General features: G+C 42.5%; 1 protein-coding gene across 1 annotated transcript; it reads right to left on the minus strand.

The window, feature by feature from the left end:
• Window positions 1-2,271: 2,271 nt before the first annotated feature.
• Window positions 2,272-9,279, minus strand: HAUS8 (HAUS augmin like complex subunit 8). Its single transcript, XM_086477759.1, has 11 exons — window positions 9,257-9,279; window positions 9,105-9,175; window positions 8,947-9,002; window positions 8,546-8,642; window positions 7,511-7,624; window positions 6,910-6,992; window positions 6,192-6,260; window positions 5,508-5,666; window positions 4,454-4,595; window positions 3,271-3,412; window positions 2,272-2,512 (listed from the first exon to the last, which is right to left on the minus strand). The coding sequence occupies exons 1-11, from the start codon at window positions 9,277-9,279 to the stop codon at window positions 2,392-2,394; spliced, it is 1,077 nt and encodes a 358-aa protein (XP_086333885.1). The 3' UTR covers window positions 2,272-2,391.
• Between the last annotated feature and the right edge of the window lie 9,650 nt (window positions 9,280-18,929).

An 18,929-nucleotide genomic window follows, 5' to 3' on the forward strand; every position in this document is an offset into this window, starting at 1 on the left:
CCTGGAAAGGCTGAGCTGCTTTAGCTAACATTTGCTCTACCATTTGCACGAAGAATTACACAAGCATTCAATTTAAGGAAAAGGATGGCCAGAATGCTCAGGTCAACGCCTACGGTTCTTCTGAAACAATAACTACACATCCCCAAGCACTTCAGTGTTTTGTACATGCAGCGAGTGGCCTCTAGCTCCGGGACTCCCACTGCCTTGCTGTAGACAGTGACTGCCACCTGGAGCAGCCAGGGGGAACTGCTGCCCCACAAGATGTGGAGCCTCTAACGGTGATCACAGCAGGCAGAACCTTTCTCTGCCACCCGTCTTCAGAGGAGAGGACTAACAGCACTTCATTTTTAGTGAAAATCTGTATTGCCATCTGTTGCTTCAGTAACATTTGGGTAGATAAACACACACACACTAGTGTCTCAATGGTAGAAAGTCCCCTGACTGAAGGGGATGGCTTTAATCTAAAAGTATTTCTTAAAAAAATATTTTTTTTGGACCAGCAATGAGGTCTATCATCAAGAAATCCTAGGAAAGACATTGTCTTGAGTCTGTGCAGAGGCATAATTACCAAGACACTATAAACTCGATTTTCATTTCTTCCCTCCTCCCTTGTATTTAAGACGACCCCTCTTAACTTTGAGTCTCGGAATGACGCACTTAGGATAAGCAGGTGAAAGGCATGAGGACACACACCCTGGCAATTATCCAAACCTAGGAAAAACAGTTGTTTGATCAGCAGTTTCATCATACAAGAGCCGTTCTACCGACATCTCCATCCACCAAAATAAAGACCACTACCTTGCAGCTAACCCATGACTGCTTAGCAGAGATCCCCATCCAGTGGCCAACTTCATCGGTGCAGCTCATGTTCCTGGCCCAGAGCATGATCCTGCTGCGTGCAGCACCTACAACTCACAGCCTGAATGGCATCACACACAGGTGACCTGTCAGCTGCAGATCACCTAACATGTTTGAGGAAGAAGAAATAACAGATGAACATCTTAAAACAACTCATTGCTCTCTCACTGGATAAGTTGCTGTGAAAAAAATGCCCCTGATATTGTACATAAGGAGAGTCTTAATATCGACTTCTTATCCAGTGCACTGCATGTCTGACTGATCCAGTTACTACAGCTTAATTTACTCCTAATTTTTAACAAAAGGAGACAAGTATCTAGTTAGACCCTTAGTAATACCAGAATAGCACTTCAAGAATTGCAAGGAGAATGGTCCAGGCATTTTTTGAGCAGGTCAAAAAGCTCTATAGACACAGCTTAAGCTGGAAATGTAACATTAAGCAGACAACACAAAGCAAAGCTTTTGAAAAACCACCACAGAAAGAGGTTCCACAGGTAAAAAAAAAACCCACAGGATACAGCACGTGTTTCAGAGCGAAATGCATTCCATGCTCAAAAATGGAAAGTACATTGAAAAAACCTGCCACACCTGGCACGTATGTTCACAACAGGCACTTACTCAGTAGTCAGGTTGGAGGTTTCTCTCCACATTCACACTCTTCTGGCCTCAGCACTTTGGGTGCCAGTGGGTCCTGGCTTGCCTTTGGGACTGGTTAGTGCCTGTAAGTCCATCACTGCATTTATTGTGTAGAATTAGCCCTACATAAGCCCAGGTGGAAACAAAAGCTTCTGTAGGGGATCAGTGAAGATATTCAGACATGAAGGCTATTGATACAGCAGTGGAAAACAGTCTTTATTATTAAAAAGAATAAAGTCCTTAAAGAGAAGTTGTCAGTTTAATACAAATTTATGACTTCAATAATGTGTTTCCAAGACAATTAGGCAACAAGTTATGGAAACTTTCCACTTGTTACAAGTAACCAGGCTCCTTCCAAGCATCAGCCTCATTATTTGCCACCCACGTAGCTTTTCCTCTCAGCAAACATAGAAATAATGGACAATTAAGAGTTCCTCCAGAAGCTGTTCACTGAGTGACCAATGATCATGCTGTACATTCCTACAGATCCTCCTGATGAGATCAGGAAAAGCACCCTACCACCTACACAACTCCACATCTATATTCTGCTATGCTGCCCTCTAAGAACACTGCTTGGGAAAGAGATGCAAACCACTGTGCTTGAAGCCAGTTCCACGAAAGTAAAACCAGAAGTTTAGGAACACAGAGGTCACATTTGCCAAGAATAACATTTCTTATTATTTACCTTTCAGTATTGTCAAGGCAGAAGGTGATGAGAAAGGAGTCACAGAAATTCATGTTAAAAAAAGATGACTCCTTATGGGACAATATGCAGAAGAAAACTCCTTTTCTTACTAAGCCGCTGGTTTCATATTCTGGTGTAACTGAAAATTTGGACAAGTTACACATTCATACAAGAAGAATGTTGGCCCTACATCAGTAAAACAATACACAAACTTAGTTGAAGTACCAGTGTTTTACAACGTCTAGTCCATGATTCTCTTCACATATTCTTTGGTTATGCAGAGAAACTTCTTTACTGACTTCGAATGACAGGTTCTGCACTTCTGTGAAGCTCCTGGAACAAATGAAGCAACTAAATCAGTTACTCTGGAAGATAATAACTTCTGATTAACCCCAAAGGCCAAGCACCTGGATACTCGCATCATTCTCCTACTATGGAGCCACCAGAAGAAAAAATGTAAAATGTGAATTTTCTTCCCAAAGGCTAGAATTTGGAGGAGGGGCAGTTTGCAGGAGGGGGAGATGCATGGCTTTATGGCCTAGCAATCTTCAAAGATTTTAGCTGTAATCTCCTCCAGGGAAATAAAAGAATGAAAGAAGGAAATTTATCCTGCTTTATCTTCCTCATGCTCTCAGCGATACTTTGTATTTGTTGACACAACATTTGAGGAAATAAACCTTTTCTGCAGTCCTTGTGCCCCCCAAGGATGATATATTTCCATGGTTATCACTTAAGGCACAGCGCTTCCCGTTTGCTTTTCTGTCTCCTGGAGTTCTCCCCTCTCCTACATATTTGCACTTTACCAAGGCTATTCTTGCTCACTGAACTTCTCAGCTGAAGTGCCAGAGGACGGCACACTGAAGTAGTTCACTTCGACTGCACAAACAAAAAACCCCAAACATCTTTTCTTTGGCTGTAGGTGGAGCCAGGACAGAAATACAGATGTTTGTATACAGACAGAATTAAACTTAATGCTACATCCTCTCAAAGAATGCTCCTCCAGTATACATCCTGGATATATCCTGGCAAGACTATAGATTTTCCTCTGAACATTTAGCCAACGAGTCTTTTCACCTGGTTGTTGTAAATACCTTTGAAGCTCTTTATCCAGTTTCTGAGAAACTTCTTTAAGATCCTTCAGTACATTAAATGCTTTTGCACTTTCTTCCAAGGAGCTTGGCATAACTTCTGCCAGAAGCTCCTGTGTGATAGTTAACTGCTTCTGCAGCTCATCTACAACATGAGATGTTAAAGAGATTATTCAAAAATGCATGCAATGGCATCAGTTAATACAAGATTACTCAATAGCTGCCATACCCACAGAAAACAGGTGAACCAGACGATGGAAACTATTGTTCAGCTTTCAGAAATTTTTCTCACTATGAGAAAACTGTGAAAGCCAGATTATTTTTAGCTATGAAGACTAACACCAGCAACAGGCTATTAAAATCGCTAATCAAGCTCTCAGAGGATGTCAAAGGTTTTTACAAGACAAATGCAGGAGAAAAAGCAAGTTTTAAACCCAAAATTCCCTGGTCATTTACATCTACTGCTATCAGCATGCACCCCCAACACGAAATTTATCCAGTCCTCTCCTTCAGCATTCACAAACCACACGTATTTATTTCCTTTCAAGCCTACTTACAAGAATTCCAAATCCTTCAATAAACCTTTTTCATTTGTTTCAAAGTGTAAGCAAGAATCTAATCTCTTGCAGACCAGAAGTTTAAAACATGTATTTTGTATTGAAGTCTGTACAAAACATTACAAGTACTAATTTATTAAACAAACATTCTCTGATTCAAGACATCACACAATATATTTAAGCTCTCGTTCTACAGGAAACGTGAGCCAGTCTCTTCACGCGACACTCTCCCTGAAACACAGGAACAGATCACAGTATTTCTACAACTCTACAACTTTCTTACCTGTTAGGAAAAAGAAAGGAGGAGGAATGCCAAGAATACAGTGAAAAGATACAGAAAATTGCTCAAGAAAGTGTGTATGAAAACTGGCCTAGTTTAGAAAGTTAATTTTTTTTCCTGTTGCAAGATAAAAAACTTGGTCAAGTTCAGTTTACAGGTTAAATGGAGACAAGAATTATTCACAGCAAAACATGTGACTCATGTCGCAGCCCAGCGTCCACAAAAGCTCTAAGAGCACACAAAATTCCTCCAGTGGCCACAGATAGATCCAGCAATTACAATGCAGGAATTTTAGCACGCCAAAACCCACTATTTTTGAAAATAAATGTGATTAAAAAAATTTTCATACCAAGGTACGTTAGTACATCTCCTTCTATGTGAATATTCTTTATGGGTAATTGATGTCTAGTGGCATCCAGGGAAACTGCAAAGCTTTTATATTGGTCTTTAAACTGTTCACAAACAGGAACAAGGGGAGAAAGCACTTCCATCTGAAAGAGACACACGATGAACCAACACGTCTTCAAAGGCAGCTGTTTTGTTAGTACAGACCTGGCACAACACAGAAAAATAATTTATAAAAAAACCCAAGTACCACTCTGAAATGCTTGCTGGCAGAAGGATTTGGGAAGTTTGTGGTACGATACTCCTACCATGCTGTTTAAGGTTTCCTCTACCTCCTCGAAACGCCTAGGTCAACACCAGTTTCTTTGTTACTGCAGCTCAGGGATATCAGCCACGTAGCAGGCAAAGGGTTCTATATACGATACTTGGACTGCAGTTAACAGGTATTCATCAGAAGACAAAAGTCTTGTTTAATTTTTGCAATGCGTATTTGTTAAAAGCAAACATAGGCTCAGTTTTGATAACTAATTATTCAAAATGTACCACCTTTTAATTTGACACAACAGAACTAACAAAATACTGAAAAAGAGGGGAGGGTTTAGCTTCCAAGATCACCTGTTATCAAGAAACTTGCCTTCTTACAACCAGGCCAGACCTGCCACTGTCTAGCATACAAAACTACGAGAGAAGAACAGCAGATTTGCACTTCTCACCTAAGGGTTAGTCAGCATCTCAGCTCCAGCCATAACCATGGCTGTGTAACTGCAGGATGTTCACGTGGTTTAAGGTACTTGCAGCTCCTGTGCATCAACTGCAAACTGCTCTGGCAGCCGGCGCACTACTGCTGCCTCTCGCCCAACAGCTCTAACTTCTCCCGGCCTGTCCCCGAGGGACAACAACAAAGTGACATGTGCTGAGGTTACTAGAGAGCGTCATGTGCCACAACAGGGAGTAGATACTTATTTTAAGATGCACAAAAGTGTACCCCAGCAGGCCACAGGACTACTTCACAAGTGAACTTCTTTAAATATAGAAGCATAGTTTCTAACAAAGCTGACCTGTTTGTCCAACGCATCATCAAGTTTCTGCTCTCTCTCTTTGAGTAGAATTTCATGCTTCAACTCGCAGAGCTTCTTCTGTTGTCTCTCCTTTTCTTCACACAACATTAACAAGTTTTTTTCCGCTTTCTCCTCCAGCTCAGCAAGATTTTTTCCTGCCTGTTACATCCAAAAAATATTCCCAGCTGAGGTCATGCTACATCTACATAATTAACATATTCCGAATAAACAAATGTAAGCATCAGGCCAGGTCAGAGAGCTTCAATTAATGAATCAGAGACCTCATGCAATAAGCACAGCACATTGTACTTAAAGCCCCCCCTCAATATTCCTCCTCTGCTATGCATTTTTCCTCCCTGCTAATATTTTTTGTAAAGGCAAAATATACATTTACAGCACTGAGTGAGCAAAGCCCCTGCTACAACCTTGAACTCCAATCACTCTCACTCTCAGTTCTTCTCACAGCTTCTGCATACCCCCACCTCATGAAGAACCAGCACCAGCTTAATAAAATGGCCTGAATTCACTCTAAGAGTTTCCAAAGCAAGTCATACAGTTTTACAACCGTAAACATATAAAGTCACAAAAATCTAATTTTTACCCATCAGAAAGTATAAACAAGAAATTCAACAATTTCTCAACACAAGTTCTATCTGAAACACCAAATACTTGACTGACTCTCACCTTTACTCTCAGGTAAGTTAAAAGCAGTGTCTGAGATTCCAGCTCTTCCAGAGCATCAGAATTACGTCCCTTCAGAAAAGAAAAGAATATATTAGATCAAATTTAGTATTTAAACAATTATTTTTCCAATGTTCAAATAAATTACTGAAAGCCCAATTCTGACTGAAAACAAAATATTGAAAGTGCCCAGAATCATCATCAACAACAGTCAGCTCGATGAAAAAAGCTTGGGCTTCTAAACAACACACGTTAATTAAATATACCTCTTTGTTCCACCACTTTTTAAAACATTTTCAGCAGATTTTCATAATACTGGTAGAGAACTTGACGTTTCAGTGCTACGTTGAATGAAATTCCTAAATAAGGCACATCAAATTAGGTTGAATCAATGTTAGTTTTCTGAGCAAAAATGTCAGAAAATATTTAAAGATAATGTGCTCTAATGACAAAGTATGGGCAGGAATACAGAAAGAATCCACTTGAGGAGAGGCTGCAATTGGAGCAGATTCTTTACCACGTAAATGGAAGCAAAGCTTTGGTTGGTGTTGAGACATCTGATAAACATCACTAGAACAGACTTATCCTCTGACTTCTGCCAGAAGGCTTTAGATCATCCCAGGACTTCAAAGTTGTTATCAAGATTAAAGATAAGCAGAAAATCTTTATTCCACACATTTAAAAATAAATATGTTTAACAAATTAAAACAGTGAGACTCACCGCTGCTTTGGATTTTTGACGTGTCTTTGTATCTCCTATATGAGCAGATTTTGAAACAGGAGTCTTTTTGCGGACAGTTTTATCTGTATCATAACAGAAAAGTTATCACTCTCTTCCACTAAAGTATATAGGTGGGTCAACATACCATCAGGCTCTTCAAAGACCAAGATAATTTCTAAAGTATTATGTGTACCAGTAAAGAAGACTCGTGCTCTATTTCCGGCTCTCATGATACTCATGAGATGTGGCTCACATGAGCATTTAGCTTTAAGTGACAGCTACAGATCGATGCGATACTGTTTTCAGAAGGGCTGACGATCTAACACCCATCTGTTACAGAAACAAAGACTGGAGAGTACTTTGTTCTTTAATAGTTGATCTTAAACAAAAGGAACAGAGCACTCAAAAGATACTAAACATTGAGAGGTTAATTTAAACCCAAAAGGACTTAATACCTCTGCTTAAAGACACTTGAAATAACATTCACCTTATTTAACAAAATCCTTTTGCGACTATAAAAGAATACAAGGGTTCCTTGTCATCAAGTTACAGCACATACATTAAAAATAATAAAAGAAATTGAGTATGAGTGGAAGCTTACCATTAATAGCTGAAAGATCAAGGTCTGGTCGACTAATTTTATCTTCACCTAATAAAGTGGACTGCAAGTCACCTTTCTCAAAACTACTCTGATTTAATGAGCAAGTGACACCACCTGTAGAAAGAAACAGTTATCAAACTAAGAGAATTAGAATAGATTCTGCACAAGTTCACAATTACATATGCTTTCACTAATATCTGTCAACCTTACACAAGGTTTTACATGTTTACTTTATATATACCATTTGTGTAGTCCCTAACTCACCTAGAGAAAAGGTAGTTCAGAATCACAGAATGGTTTGTGTTGGAAGGGACCTTACAGATCATCCAGTTCCAGCCCCCTGCCATGGGCAGGGACACCTTCCACCAGACCAGGTTGCTTCAAAGCCCCATCCATCCCGGCCTTGAACACAGCCAGGGATGAGGCATCCACAGCTTCTCTGGGCAACCTGTTCCAGTGCCTCACCACCCTCCCAGTGAAGAACTTCTTCCTTACATCTAATCCAAATCCACTCTCTTTCAGTTTAACTATCATCCTCTTGAACGTTTCACAGTTCAACAACACTCAGATGTGAAAAGGGAATGATGTTATTTCCTCAGGATTTTCAAGTTAAGGTCTTACAAGAAAATTCTTTTCCAAAATAAAATGTTTTACAGATGGGATTTTCAGTCATTTACATGGGGTTTATTAAAAAGATTAAGTAAAAAAAGCAGAGCAACAGTTAAGGCGCAGTAAAAGAGTAGTCCAAAGCCTTGTGCAGAAGGCAAGAGATATGCTTATTTTAGAGAACTCAATTACTCAATTCCAGATTAGTTTGCTATCAGAACATCCAGACAAGAGTTTAATGCACTTGAGTTTCCACCTCTTAATCCCACATCAAGTTTCTTAATTCCCTTCGTATACAGATAATAACTGGCAGTGATGCAAACAATACAAAATATCATCTCTTAACAACATTTTAGAGTTGCTAAGGATTCCACAGGTTGGAAATACAAATTCACAGAAGAACAGGTTTGAAATTCTGGTAAAACCTACCAGCAGAAGTTTTACATTTCTGAGAAAGAGCTGATCTTGGTTTGGCTGCAGAAGATGTTTTAGTAACAGACGTTGAAAAGGAATTTGCTGAGGTGTCCTGACAATCACAAAACAAGTAAGACTGAACACGAGCAGTAATGGTGATCAGCAACATAGCTGCCCTCCAACTTGAACGCTGACAACAGCTACAATCCCAAGGCGCCTCGGTGCTTTACAAGCCACCCGACTACAGTCCCAAGTTCCCACCCCAGTCTGTACCTAGTAACACACCACGACTCCCTCATAACCCCAGCAGAGTCATTTTTTGTTTAGGTCTCGCTGCCACAATCCGAGCCGCCCCTCACACCATTTCCACCCTTTGCTGAGCGACGCCTGAGCCCAGCAGCGAGGCGTCCAAGTACCTTCTTGGTCTCTTTCTTATCGTACTGCAAGTACCGAGACTTCACGATTCTTCCTCCTGAAAAAGGAGCAGAGCGAGCTCAGCGGGGCCCGCAGCCGCGCTTCCCGCCTCAGCGACCCGCAGCGCCCCGGTCGGAGCGGGCTCCCCCCCCTCACACACCTTTCCGCTTATTCTTAGGCGCTTCTTCGCCCGCCACCGTATCGCTGGAGCCGCTCGCCAGCGCGGACATCCTGCAAGCACAGAGCGGGAGCTGACAACGGCAGCGGACGACGGGTGAGGAGACGGGCGGCGGGACGCTCCCCCTCACTCACCTTCCCGCCGCCCCAGCCGCCATCCCGTTCGAAACGCCGCGCAGGCGCAGCACCGCCCCCGCGCTCCAGGGGACGAAGAGGCTGCGCGCCCCCTGGCGGCGCGGAGGGATGAAACGAGTCGCCACCGCCGGCGGCAGCCACTCGCCACACGGGCAGGGGGCCCTCCCCGGCCGGGGGGGGGGATGCCTCCCACCCGGGCCGTGCCTGCAGTGGAGCGCTACGCTCCCCTCAGCACCAGGGCAAAGGGGGGCCCGACAACACCTACAGCATGGCCGGACCCAAACGCTGTTCTTTCCCCAGGCCTTTGGTGGGAGGTGGCCACTCTCTGCGGCTTCAGCTGGTGGCCCTCAAGAACGCTCTGCTAGGGATGGCCTGCGCTGCCTCAGCGCTCGAACAAATCGCTAGAAAAGGGCGATGAGTGCGAGCAACGCCGCCGCCTCTGCAACGGGAGGCCTCACAGCGCCGGGAGATGACGCTCCCGGCTGAAGAGCAGCGCTGGAGTTCTTTGGTTTTCACAGGAATCCACCCACTCCCGCTTCTCGCCACAGGGCCCTGCCTCAGAAAGCACCTGGCACCCAACGAGCACCCGTTCCCGACTATGTATTGGGAGCCGCGGGCTGGGGTGAGGCGGCCGGGCCGGGCCGAGCACTGTCCGCCACAACCGCGGGCGACGCTTCGCGCCTCACCGCCCCGGCGCGTCTCAAGGCCCCGCCGCCGGGTGGGGCGCATGCGCAGTGCGCGCGCGGCGCTGAATGGGCGCCGCCCTGCCTCCCCCTACCCGGAAGTGGCGAGCGGGGCCTGTGGCGGGCGGCGGTGCTGGTCGCCAGCGCTTCACCCACTGGCTGAGGTAAACGGCGGCGAAGCGCGGCCCTGCGCCTTCGGTGGGCGCCCGCTCTCCTTCCTTTCCGCCTTCCTTCCTTCCCTTCTCTGTGGGCGACCGAGCTCTGTGCTGGCGGCGCCTCAGAGGGACGGGGTCTCACACCGAGCCGGGGCGGCGCTGCCCGCCGAGCCCCGGGGCCGCTGTGGCGGGGCGCTGTGGGGCGAGCAGGGGAGTTCGGGGGGTAGGGGGGGCGTCTGGCGGGTCGGAGCCGTGGGGCTCTGCCGCTTCCCTCGGGAGCCGGGGGGCCGGGAGCCGTTCCTCGGGGCGGTGGGCGCTGGGGCGGTGCGGGCTGAGGCGGCGGTGTGCCCGGCTGCGGGGCGGCTGCGTGGGCTCGTAACGGACGGGATGGCAGCGGCGTTGCCGCCGTCTCGTTTCGCATCTGATGTGCCCGAAGCGCTGGACATGCCCTCGGGGAAGGAACATGCCTCACGGCCCGTCTGCGCCTCCCGTCTCTCAGGCGATGTGCAGCGGGAAGGTCTTGCCGTCGGTCAGGGCACGGTGTTAACTTCCATCTCCTGCTTACTGCTCCTTCAGGCACGCAGCGTTCTGCTTTCTCACGTGATGTCTCTGACTCTCGGTACGAACAGCCTGTGAGCTTTCATACAAATATCTCGGCATCTTTCAAAAAATTGGATAAAACTCTCCGGGGTCTTTTGTTTCTTTGTTTTATTTTGGGGCGACTCTTGACAATATCAGTGCCGCTATTTCGTTGCGGTCGTGCTTTATCGTGGTGGCCGTCATTGCCAATTGATATATGCCTCCAGCTGTTTGTATCTTGGTAGTGCTGGGCATTTTTGGCAAGTTTGGTTTTGCAATCTCTGGAAAGTAAAAACTTTTGCAACCTGGGAACATCCTTTCATTACATGTTTGCCGACTGAAAGTAGCAGAGTGCTGTCCTGGTTCGTGACTATTGTGAATGTGCGGTTGATACAGGTATGTGTAATCCTAACATAAGATGACTTCCCAGTTTAATTTTTAGCCTTGTTTGCTATTACTCAGTAAGTGTTTTGGCGAAGTTCTTACCCAGCTTTAATTGCAAGTCCTGTTTATGAAAAGTGAGAAGTACTTTGCATGTAACCGACTTCAGTACTCTTTGATTTCACCTTCTGGAAATGGGTGACAGGGTAGCAGAGCGCTGGAGATGATCTCAGGCCTCTGGCAAATGCAATTAGGCTTTCAAAGATGTCATCAACATCCTCCCACGTAACTCCTAGAGGTGGATTGGTATCGGTTTGTCTGCTAGCTGTTTGCAAATAAGAGTTTGTCATGGGTAATGAGAAGCTCTCTGATTTTAGGTCTGTTAGCTGGAAGATAGGACTGAAGTACTTGCCCTACAGTATCAGTATGAGGTAACCCTGCATTCCTGTTTAGTATATTGCTGTCACACCCATCAAGTTTTAGTAAGTCTTTGGTGTCTGTAGCTCAGAATCTTGTCAGGAGCAAACTCATTTAAAGTAGGGGAAGCAATAGGGGGAACTTCTAGTGCGTATGTACGTTCATATTAACTTCAAGATTCATTGGGGCTCTTTTTAGAAAAGACTTAATCTTGATTGTTGTTGTCTTTGAACTAACAACGAGATTCTCTGCCTGCTCTACATGTAAAGTCCAGTAACGTTGTCTGTACTTTTCAGGATGATGCACCTGAGGCCACTTCCTTAGTCATTAGTGTTTACTAACTAGCATAAAGCTCAGGAGTTACTGCAGAAGTGTGATGGAACTGTTTTTGTGGAACTGTATGATTTGGGTTGTTTGATGACTATTTTTTGTTGTTGTTGCCATGTTTGAACGCGTGTCTCAACAAAAAACTTTTCCAGTAGTTGAATGTTGTAGTTTCTGTAGTGAGAGGGCAGCTGTCTGTGCAAATGGATAGTCTAATCAGAGGGGGAAGACTCCTAGGTTTGTGTTTTTCTGTGGAACTTAAAACGCTTACAGAGCTGAATAATTTAGGAAGAGTAAAGGCAACTGATGAAAAATTTAACTGAGGTTCACCTAGAAATGCTTTGTACAGACTGAGTTTTCTGGCAAATAATGATTCAAACATTAGGCCTCTGGCATAATCCTGTGTATGAATAACTGTTTGACTCATATGCACGTAGTTCAATATTACCTAGGCTAAATATTGCCTTGCCTTAGCGAGATGGTCAAATACCATGATTCACATATCTTAGGCATTTAAAAAGGGAAAATTCCTAAAAGATGCAACAGTGTTAGTTATCTCAACAGTCAAGGAAAAGAGTGAAAAATTATCGTTCATCAAAAAGTTTGTGGTTCACTACTTTTTTGTGAATTCAAAAGTTGAAGGTATTTATTAACCACATTTCTAAGGAAACCAAACCTACTTACTCTAATATCAAGGAAAAGAAAAGCCTGAGATGCTGACAAGGATTTATTTTTTTCCATAGATGGCTACTCCAGTAGCCTTCTGAAAGGATTAGGAGGGTCTTTATTTCAGAAAATGAAAATTAGGAGATTTTCTCTAGTTTATCATGTTTTCTTGATGGATCAATTGACTTCAGCGTGGCTTGTAGAGTTGCTTTCATTGAGGTTTTATTGTGTTGTTTGTATCTGATTACCAAATGAAACTCAATGCAGGTCCTAGAAAAATATGCTCTTCATTTAAAGGCCAGCAATGTTTAACAATAAAAGTGTTTTTAAAGGTATTTTTATGTGTACATTTGACATGTGTACATCTGTCATGTTCTGCTGATGAACCCCACTTTTCTTCTAATTCACATGAAAGTTCAACCTAAAGTTTCTTAAGAAAATTTATCAGTGTGAATGCAGTGAAATTTTTACTTGTTTTGTTGACAGCTGTAATGCTATTGAGGATAAAGTTAAGAAAACTGCGAAAGGTGGTAGAATAGTCTCCCAAGATTCTTCTGGCTTATGTTCTTTGCCTCTAACATGCTCAGTTGTTTTGCCTTCGTTCCTTGTTTCCTCAACAGGGCCGCAGTTCCATTTCCTCTGAATCATACTCAAGTCTACATCTGTAACTCTTGACATCACACTTTTGTAAGGTAACACATTACAGACCTTTAATGTCACTGTAAGCCTGATAAGGTATCCTTGCCTTGAGGGTAAATTGTGCATCTGAGTCATTAAGAGGAAGCAGAGGTCTGCCTCTTTGGTGGTTTGAGGGCATAGATGGGGATCAGGGTCTCAAGGGCCATAGGGAGTGGAGAGAAGGTAACTGAGAAGGAACTGCCTGTAATGAAGGTAATTTCTTTGACTTTTTCCTGTGTGACATTGCGTTACTTGCGTTGCAGTCCAGCTTCTCCTTTGTTAGGCAGGCTGCGGCAGTAACTCCTCTGGCAGGGTGTATTACAAAGGGTAGTAACAAATGTGTTGCAGATTTATGTGCTCCATTCCAAACAACTGCTTTTGGAGCAGAAAAACCCAAGAGCTTTTAGATAAAGCAAACCGAGGATCCGAAGTTGTTGAGTCCAGCAGAATTTTTGAAGACCAAGATACATGTTGAAGTGTTACTAGAGCGCTAAGCAATTTTCAGGTAATCTACAGTTGTCTGGAATACTGGGAAAAAATAAAATTAATTATGCTCAACTAGCGGCAACTGTATGTCCTTGTGGCGTGAGGTAAGACAAGGGTTGAGGCCTTTCCCTTACCCATCATGCACAATGTTAGGGTGTCTCTGTAGCCTGTTATCTTGCTGGAAATTCCTTGCTTTGGAGATCAAGGATAAGTAATAGCTGAATATTTTTCAAATTGCTAAATGTTCTTGATTTGATCAGAGGGGTCTCTTGTGGGGATGGGCATTGGCAATTCTCTTATTCAAGAATATTAAGAGGTCAAGTACTTGTGATATGTTTCTACTTTTGTGTTGAAAATTACTTGACAAACAATGGGAGAAGCTTGAATCTTTCAGTCTGAGGAATGCAGCACTGGAAATGTACATGAAAATGTGAAGAACTGGAATATTATAAAGTTCATCCTCAACAATTTTGCTGTAATGGTAGCTTTCCCTTTTTAGCTTCACTGTGATTCATTGACTAAATATGTGGCTTCAAATTATGGCCTTATTTAAACTAAACAGATATCCTGTGCTGATTTGGGCGACGTTCTCTTCTAGAATTTTATGACATTATTAAGTGGACAATGTTTGGTTTAATGCATATTAAAAATTAATTGGCTTAATGGAGACTTGAAAACACTTAGCAAATACTGTCAAAATTACCGTATAGAATTGGAATTTTATATTTTCTGTGTCTATTAACATTGTCTAAGCAAAAAGTAGAATTACAGATTGATGATAAATTGTGTAGCCCATTGCATTTCTTCTACAAAGTATTGCAGTAGTTACCTGAAGTGTTGCCCTACTTGGCGATTTAAGTGGCAAGTATAATCAGTCCTCCAGTGAGGGACCAACCAGTACAGCCCCATGTTCGCTTAGATTATTGTTTGGTAAGCCCAGTGGGGTTTTGGTTTATGTAAGCAAATGAAAGTGCTAATTGATAGGTAATATAAAAATAAATATGGCATTAGACTGTTACCTTCTAAGCTTGTTAACGTCAGTGCTATTAACAAATACACTGGTTGTAGAACTTGCAAAGGATGGGGTAGAAGAAAGCAACAAAATCCTGAAGAGCCGCTTTTGATTGGTTAGTCTTGCTTCCATTTTTCTAGACATGTTGGAATTACCCTTCTAGGATAGTTGAGTAAAGGTGACCTTTAACTTTATGTTTAAATTTGTCTAGCACTACTCCAGATTTACTTCTCTTCAATCTCCCTTGACATAAGTACCATTAAATTGTGTATGTTATACTGGCACAATGAAACCACTGTCTCAAGGGTGCAAACTGTATATCGCTGTATCCTTTAACACCCTAACGCCGTGCAGTTGTTGCCCCACTCATGCCCATAGAATTAATACAGTCTAATGTTTTATTTAAAAGGTTAGAATCAAAAGCTTTGCATGTCCAGCTTTTCTGACACTTTTGTCTCGCCCAGCTTGCCTGACACTGTGTTTGCATCTGTAAAGCAGGACTATGGTGAAAAATGATGCTTTGCTGTGTTTCGTAGATGCTGATGACTGTCCTGTACTATTTTAAGTGCTATGAAGATACATACTTGTGTTACAAAAGGCTTGTGAAAAGTGAAACATTTTAAGGAAAGCAGGAAGCAGTCTGAATGCAAAGTCTGAAATTACTTGATGTGCACTTAGTGCCAGCTCTGCCTCCCACTCACTAAATTCTCTAACACACAGCTTTGGTTTTTCCCATGCATTGGAAAGGGGCTTCTTTTAAGAAAGGGCATTGAAAGAAATTGAGGTAACTTTGCAGAATTTCCATCTACAGAAAGAACTCAACAGTGGTTGTTAGGCTCCTGTTTTGCATGCTGACCAGCATGGTTTCATTATTACCTTCTACTCTTGTATTTCTGCTTTTTCTTACAGTATTTTCTGCACCTGAATTCAGGCTTGTGCTTCCTTTATGAGCCGAATTACACTGAATAAATATTTCAATTGCTTAAAATTTTTCTGATTAATTAGAGATCATAAAATTAGAAGGAATCATTGCAATCGTTTGTTCAGACAGCTCTTGACATACATGAGAGGGTGGTACCTAATTAACTTCTGTAATGAAGAGTCACATCTGTAACTGGGGACTGGCTGATTTTCTAAAAAGAACTTCAGTAATCAGGCCTCATCATGACTGTCTGTTAAGGTTTTGTGGTGTCGTAGCCTTCTGCTGACATTTATGCCTTACATTAGCCTCAGTTTGTCTGGCTTTGAATTCCAGCCACTGGCTTGTGTTAGAGGTTCGTCCTTCAGACTGATGATTGTTACCAAACTCTAGTTCCCCGTGCAAGGACTTGAACTGATATCAGCCTCCTCCCTGTGTTTCTCATAAACAAAACTTTTGCAGTATTTTGCTGTAAGGGGTTATTGTCTAACAGATTATTTGTTGTTGCGGTTCTTATCTCAGCTTCTTAATTGAATTTCGAATATGTTCTAGATGCAGTGTTGGTCACGTACCTTCTGAGTACAAGGGTGATACGACTGCCTAACTAAATATTCATTCGGTGTTTGGGGGTTACATTGACTGTCATGCTTGTGGTGTTACATTAGAACACAATGTTTAAATGATTGCTCCCGATGGTTTTCAAGCCTGTTTCAGGGTGGCTCCCATTCTGTCCCTCTAGTATGGGTTGTTTCTTGGATAAATTTGAAGTTATGTATCTATAGCTGAAATTTGTTTAGCATTTGTTTTCTTCCTCCTATACTACTGAACTATATAATTGATCCAGTTTTTTGGTTACTTACTGCCTTCTCAACCACTCTGTGATACCTTCTTTATCGGTAATTCCTTCTTGTAGAACTGTCTTGAAAATGTTTACTTTGATGCCAGGAATCCAACTTCCCTAGAATCTAATCCTCCAGTTGCTTGATGATACCCTGTCCTTAGTCAAATACTGGGACTTGTTAGGTAACCAAATTATAATCTGTGTTCTTTTGCTTGTATGTTCTAATTTGTGGCTTGAATTGTTTAGTATGAAGTGGGAGGTCTGTCTCTTTTGGAGCAGTATTATCATGGAATAAATTTGATATCCTTTCTAAGAAAATCACAGGTAGTCAGAGACCATCAGGTTTTCCTCAAACTTTGTAATGACTAGATATTCTCATTCTGATTCTTGGATAGAAGAATTTAAGCATAATGTTATTTCTTCTGGGACTCATTTAGTGCATTTTCAGGTAAATAAACTGGAGGTAACAAAAGCAGAATTGGTTAAAAGAATTTAAGAGGAATTGGGTGCTACTCTTCCTTAAATGACTTTTAGAATTTAATATTTTTTTTCTTTGAAAAGCCTCATAATCAGTATTAAATGATTCAAAGTAGCATATCTTTTTTAAGTTGTTGAGTGAAACAGCAATCTTAAAGCTCAATGCTGTTGAAAACAAGCAAGTAGTGTCTGGATTTTGTATCTGGTTAAAACGGGGCAGTGTTACACTGACTGTCTTTCTGTTTGCTGCTGCTGTGACTGTGCACTGAAATCATGTTTCATCAAGTTCGTTCTTATCTTCCAAATCGTTCCTGTAAGCGATGGATGCCTGCTTGAACTTCCATCAAATTGTATGATGGCTGCATGATTTGAAAATCTGTATGTAGCATAAATACATTAAGGCTGATGTCTGCATGTTGCTTTCTCAGAAATCTGTTATCTTGAGAATGAGAGGTCTTTCTAGTTTTTCAGTCCTACACAGCTGAGCAGACACTATCAGCTATCGCATTGCTGCCTACTGTAATTGGCCAGGGGTTTTCACCAGTAGAGAAGAGGCCGTCGGTGTTCCGGTTTCCTCTTTGGCCAGTGTGATATGGGCGTCTTGAGCAACGTACCACGTGTATCTTGGTAGCCGAAATGAGATGAGGTTAGGAAATGTATATAAGAGATCAGCACCTAGGTTTAGCGCTTCTATGTGGCCAAAAAGTTGTGCCATGTATCTTAGGGTACTGTTTTGGCAAAAATGCTTGCTGAGGGGACTTCCTCTGTCATACCAGACTGTGTGTCTGAAACTAATTGCTGGGGGAAAAAAAAGGAAGTCTTCACAAGACTGTCTCCCTTGAACTGGCTGGCTAACTTGAGAGGAAAATAGTTGCTGTTGTTCTTTTTTTCTGTCTGCCCTCCAGATTCCTCTTCCCCATGAGCAGCAGCCTTCTGTGCATTCTGCTGTATGTTAAGGTGTTTGAGCTTCCATTGACAAAGAATTTACACTTGCATAATTACTTCAAAGTACTTCAGATTAATTAGCTGCTGGTCAGTGATAATTAGAGGAAATGGAGAGGGGACTTTGAGCTCACTGGTCCATCCTTCTGTATGACCAAGTTCTTGCAATAAGCTGCTCTTAATGAACAAAGAATGAAATTTAATGGGGAAAAAAAAAAACAAACAAAAAAAGGTTCTTGGAGGGATCATAGAGCTTGACCAGAGATGTGCTGTGGTTTGCCTTGCTGTCTGTGGCTTGCTCAGCCTTCCTTTTGATGAGTGGCCACTAAAAATGCTCCAGCTTGCGTAACAGCGTCTTCTGTAAACTTACTATTCAGAGTTCCCTTAAAGCACAGCTCTCTACTCTGAGGCTGCTCATGAGGCAGAACTATGTCATATGTTTCTGTGAAGTGATTCATTACTTGCAGTGGAAGTGGCAGCTAAATGCTTCCAACTCTACTGATTGTAATTTGAAATGATTGCTCTCTGTGGCCTTATGCAAGTTCCTGTGCCGTTGTTCAGCGGCAAAAAGCAACTTCATTGTCAGTTCTCTTTTTTTTTTTTAATATATATTCAGCATTTACATGTATAATTAGAACACTGTTCTTGAAACAAAAATTGAACTGATATTCTGGGTATGAAGTTTTACAGACTGTTAAAACAAAGGGGGTACTTCATTGTCCTCCTTTTACTACCTATTGATAAACTAATAAACAGTTGAACTAAAGCAATATGAGCAAACCCAGTCCTGGTGGTCTGTGTGTACTGAATTACGGTTGGGAGAAAAATCACCAGCAAAGGCACAGAATGTTACGAAGTCTGGAGGCTTTTGGACTTGGCAGTAAGAGGAGGTTGACTTCCCTGAGGCTGATGTTAGGTGGAAGTTAGATTGCTGGCCTGCATGGGGGTAGGGGGAAGGAGGAAAAAGCGATCCGAATGAATGATTTCTGGAGACTCACGCGTGAGGTTCCTGAAACCCAGCAAGGAAAGCGTCAATGTGACAGGTATAAAGGCTTGTGAATGAAGTGGGTTATTTGGGATCTTATTAGCTGACCTGAGAAGTAGTTGCAATAA

Source organism: Leptosomus discolor, chromosome 24 (assembly GCF_034619465.1).
Source record: "Leptosomus discolor isolate bLepDis1 chromosome 24, bLepDis1.hap2, whole genome shotgun sequence".
In the NCBI taxonomy this organism is placed as follows: domain Eukaryota; kingdom Metazoa; phylum Chordata; class Aves; order Leptosomiformes; family Leptosomidae; genus Leptosomus; species Leptosomus discolor.

What these genes read in the sequence shown, in the direction of transcription:
- HAUS8 (XM_086477759.1), bottom strand. Translation starts at nt 9,279, where the DNA reads ATGGCGGCTGGGGCGGCGGGAAG. An exon ending in GCCTAAGAATAAGCGGAAAG is followed by an intron (nt 9,003 to 9,104) that starts GTGTGTGAGGGG and finishes CTCCTTTTTCAG; the next exon opens with GAGGAAGAATCGTGAAGTCT. An exon ending in GTCAAAAATCCAAAGCAGCG is followed by an intron (nt 6,261 to 6,909) that starts GTGAGTCTCACT and finishes TCTTTTCTGAAG; the next exon opens with GGACGTAATTCTGATGCTCT.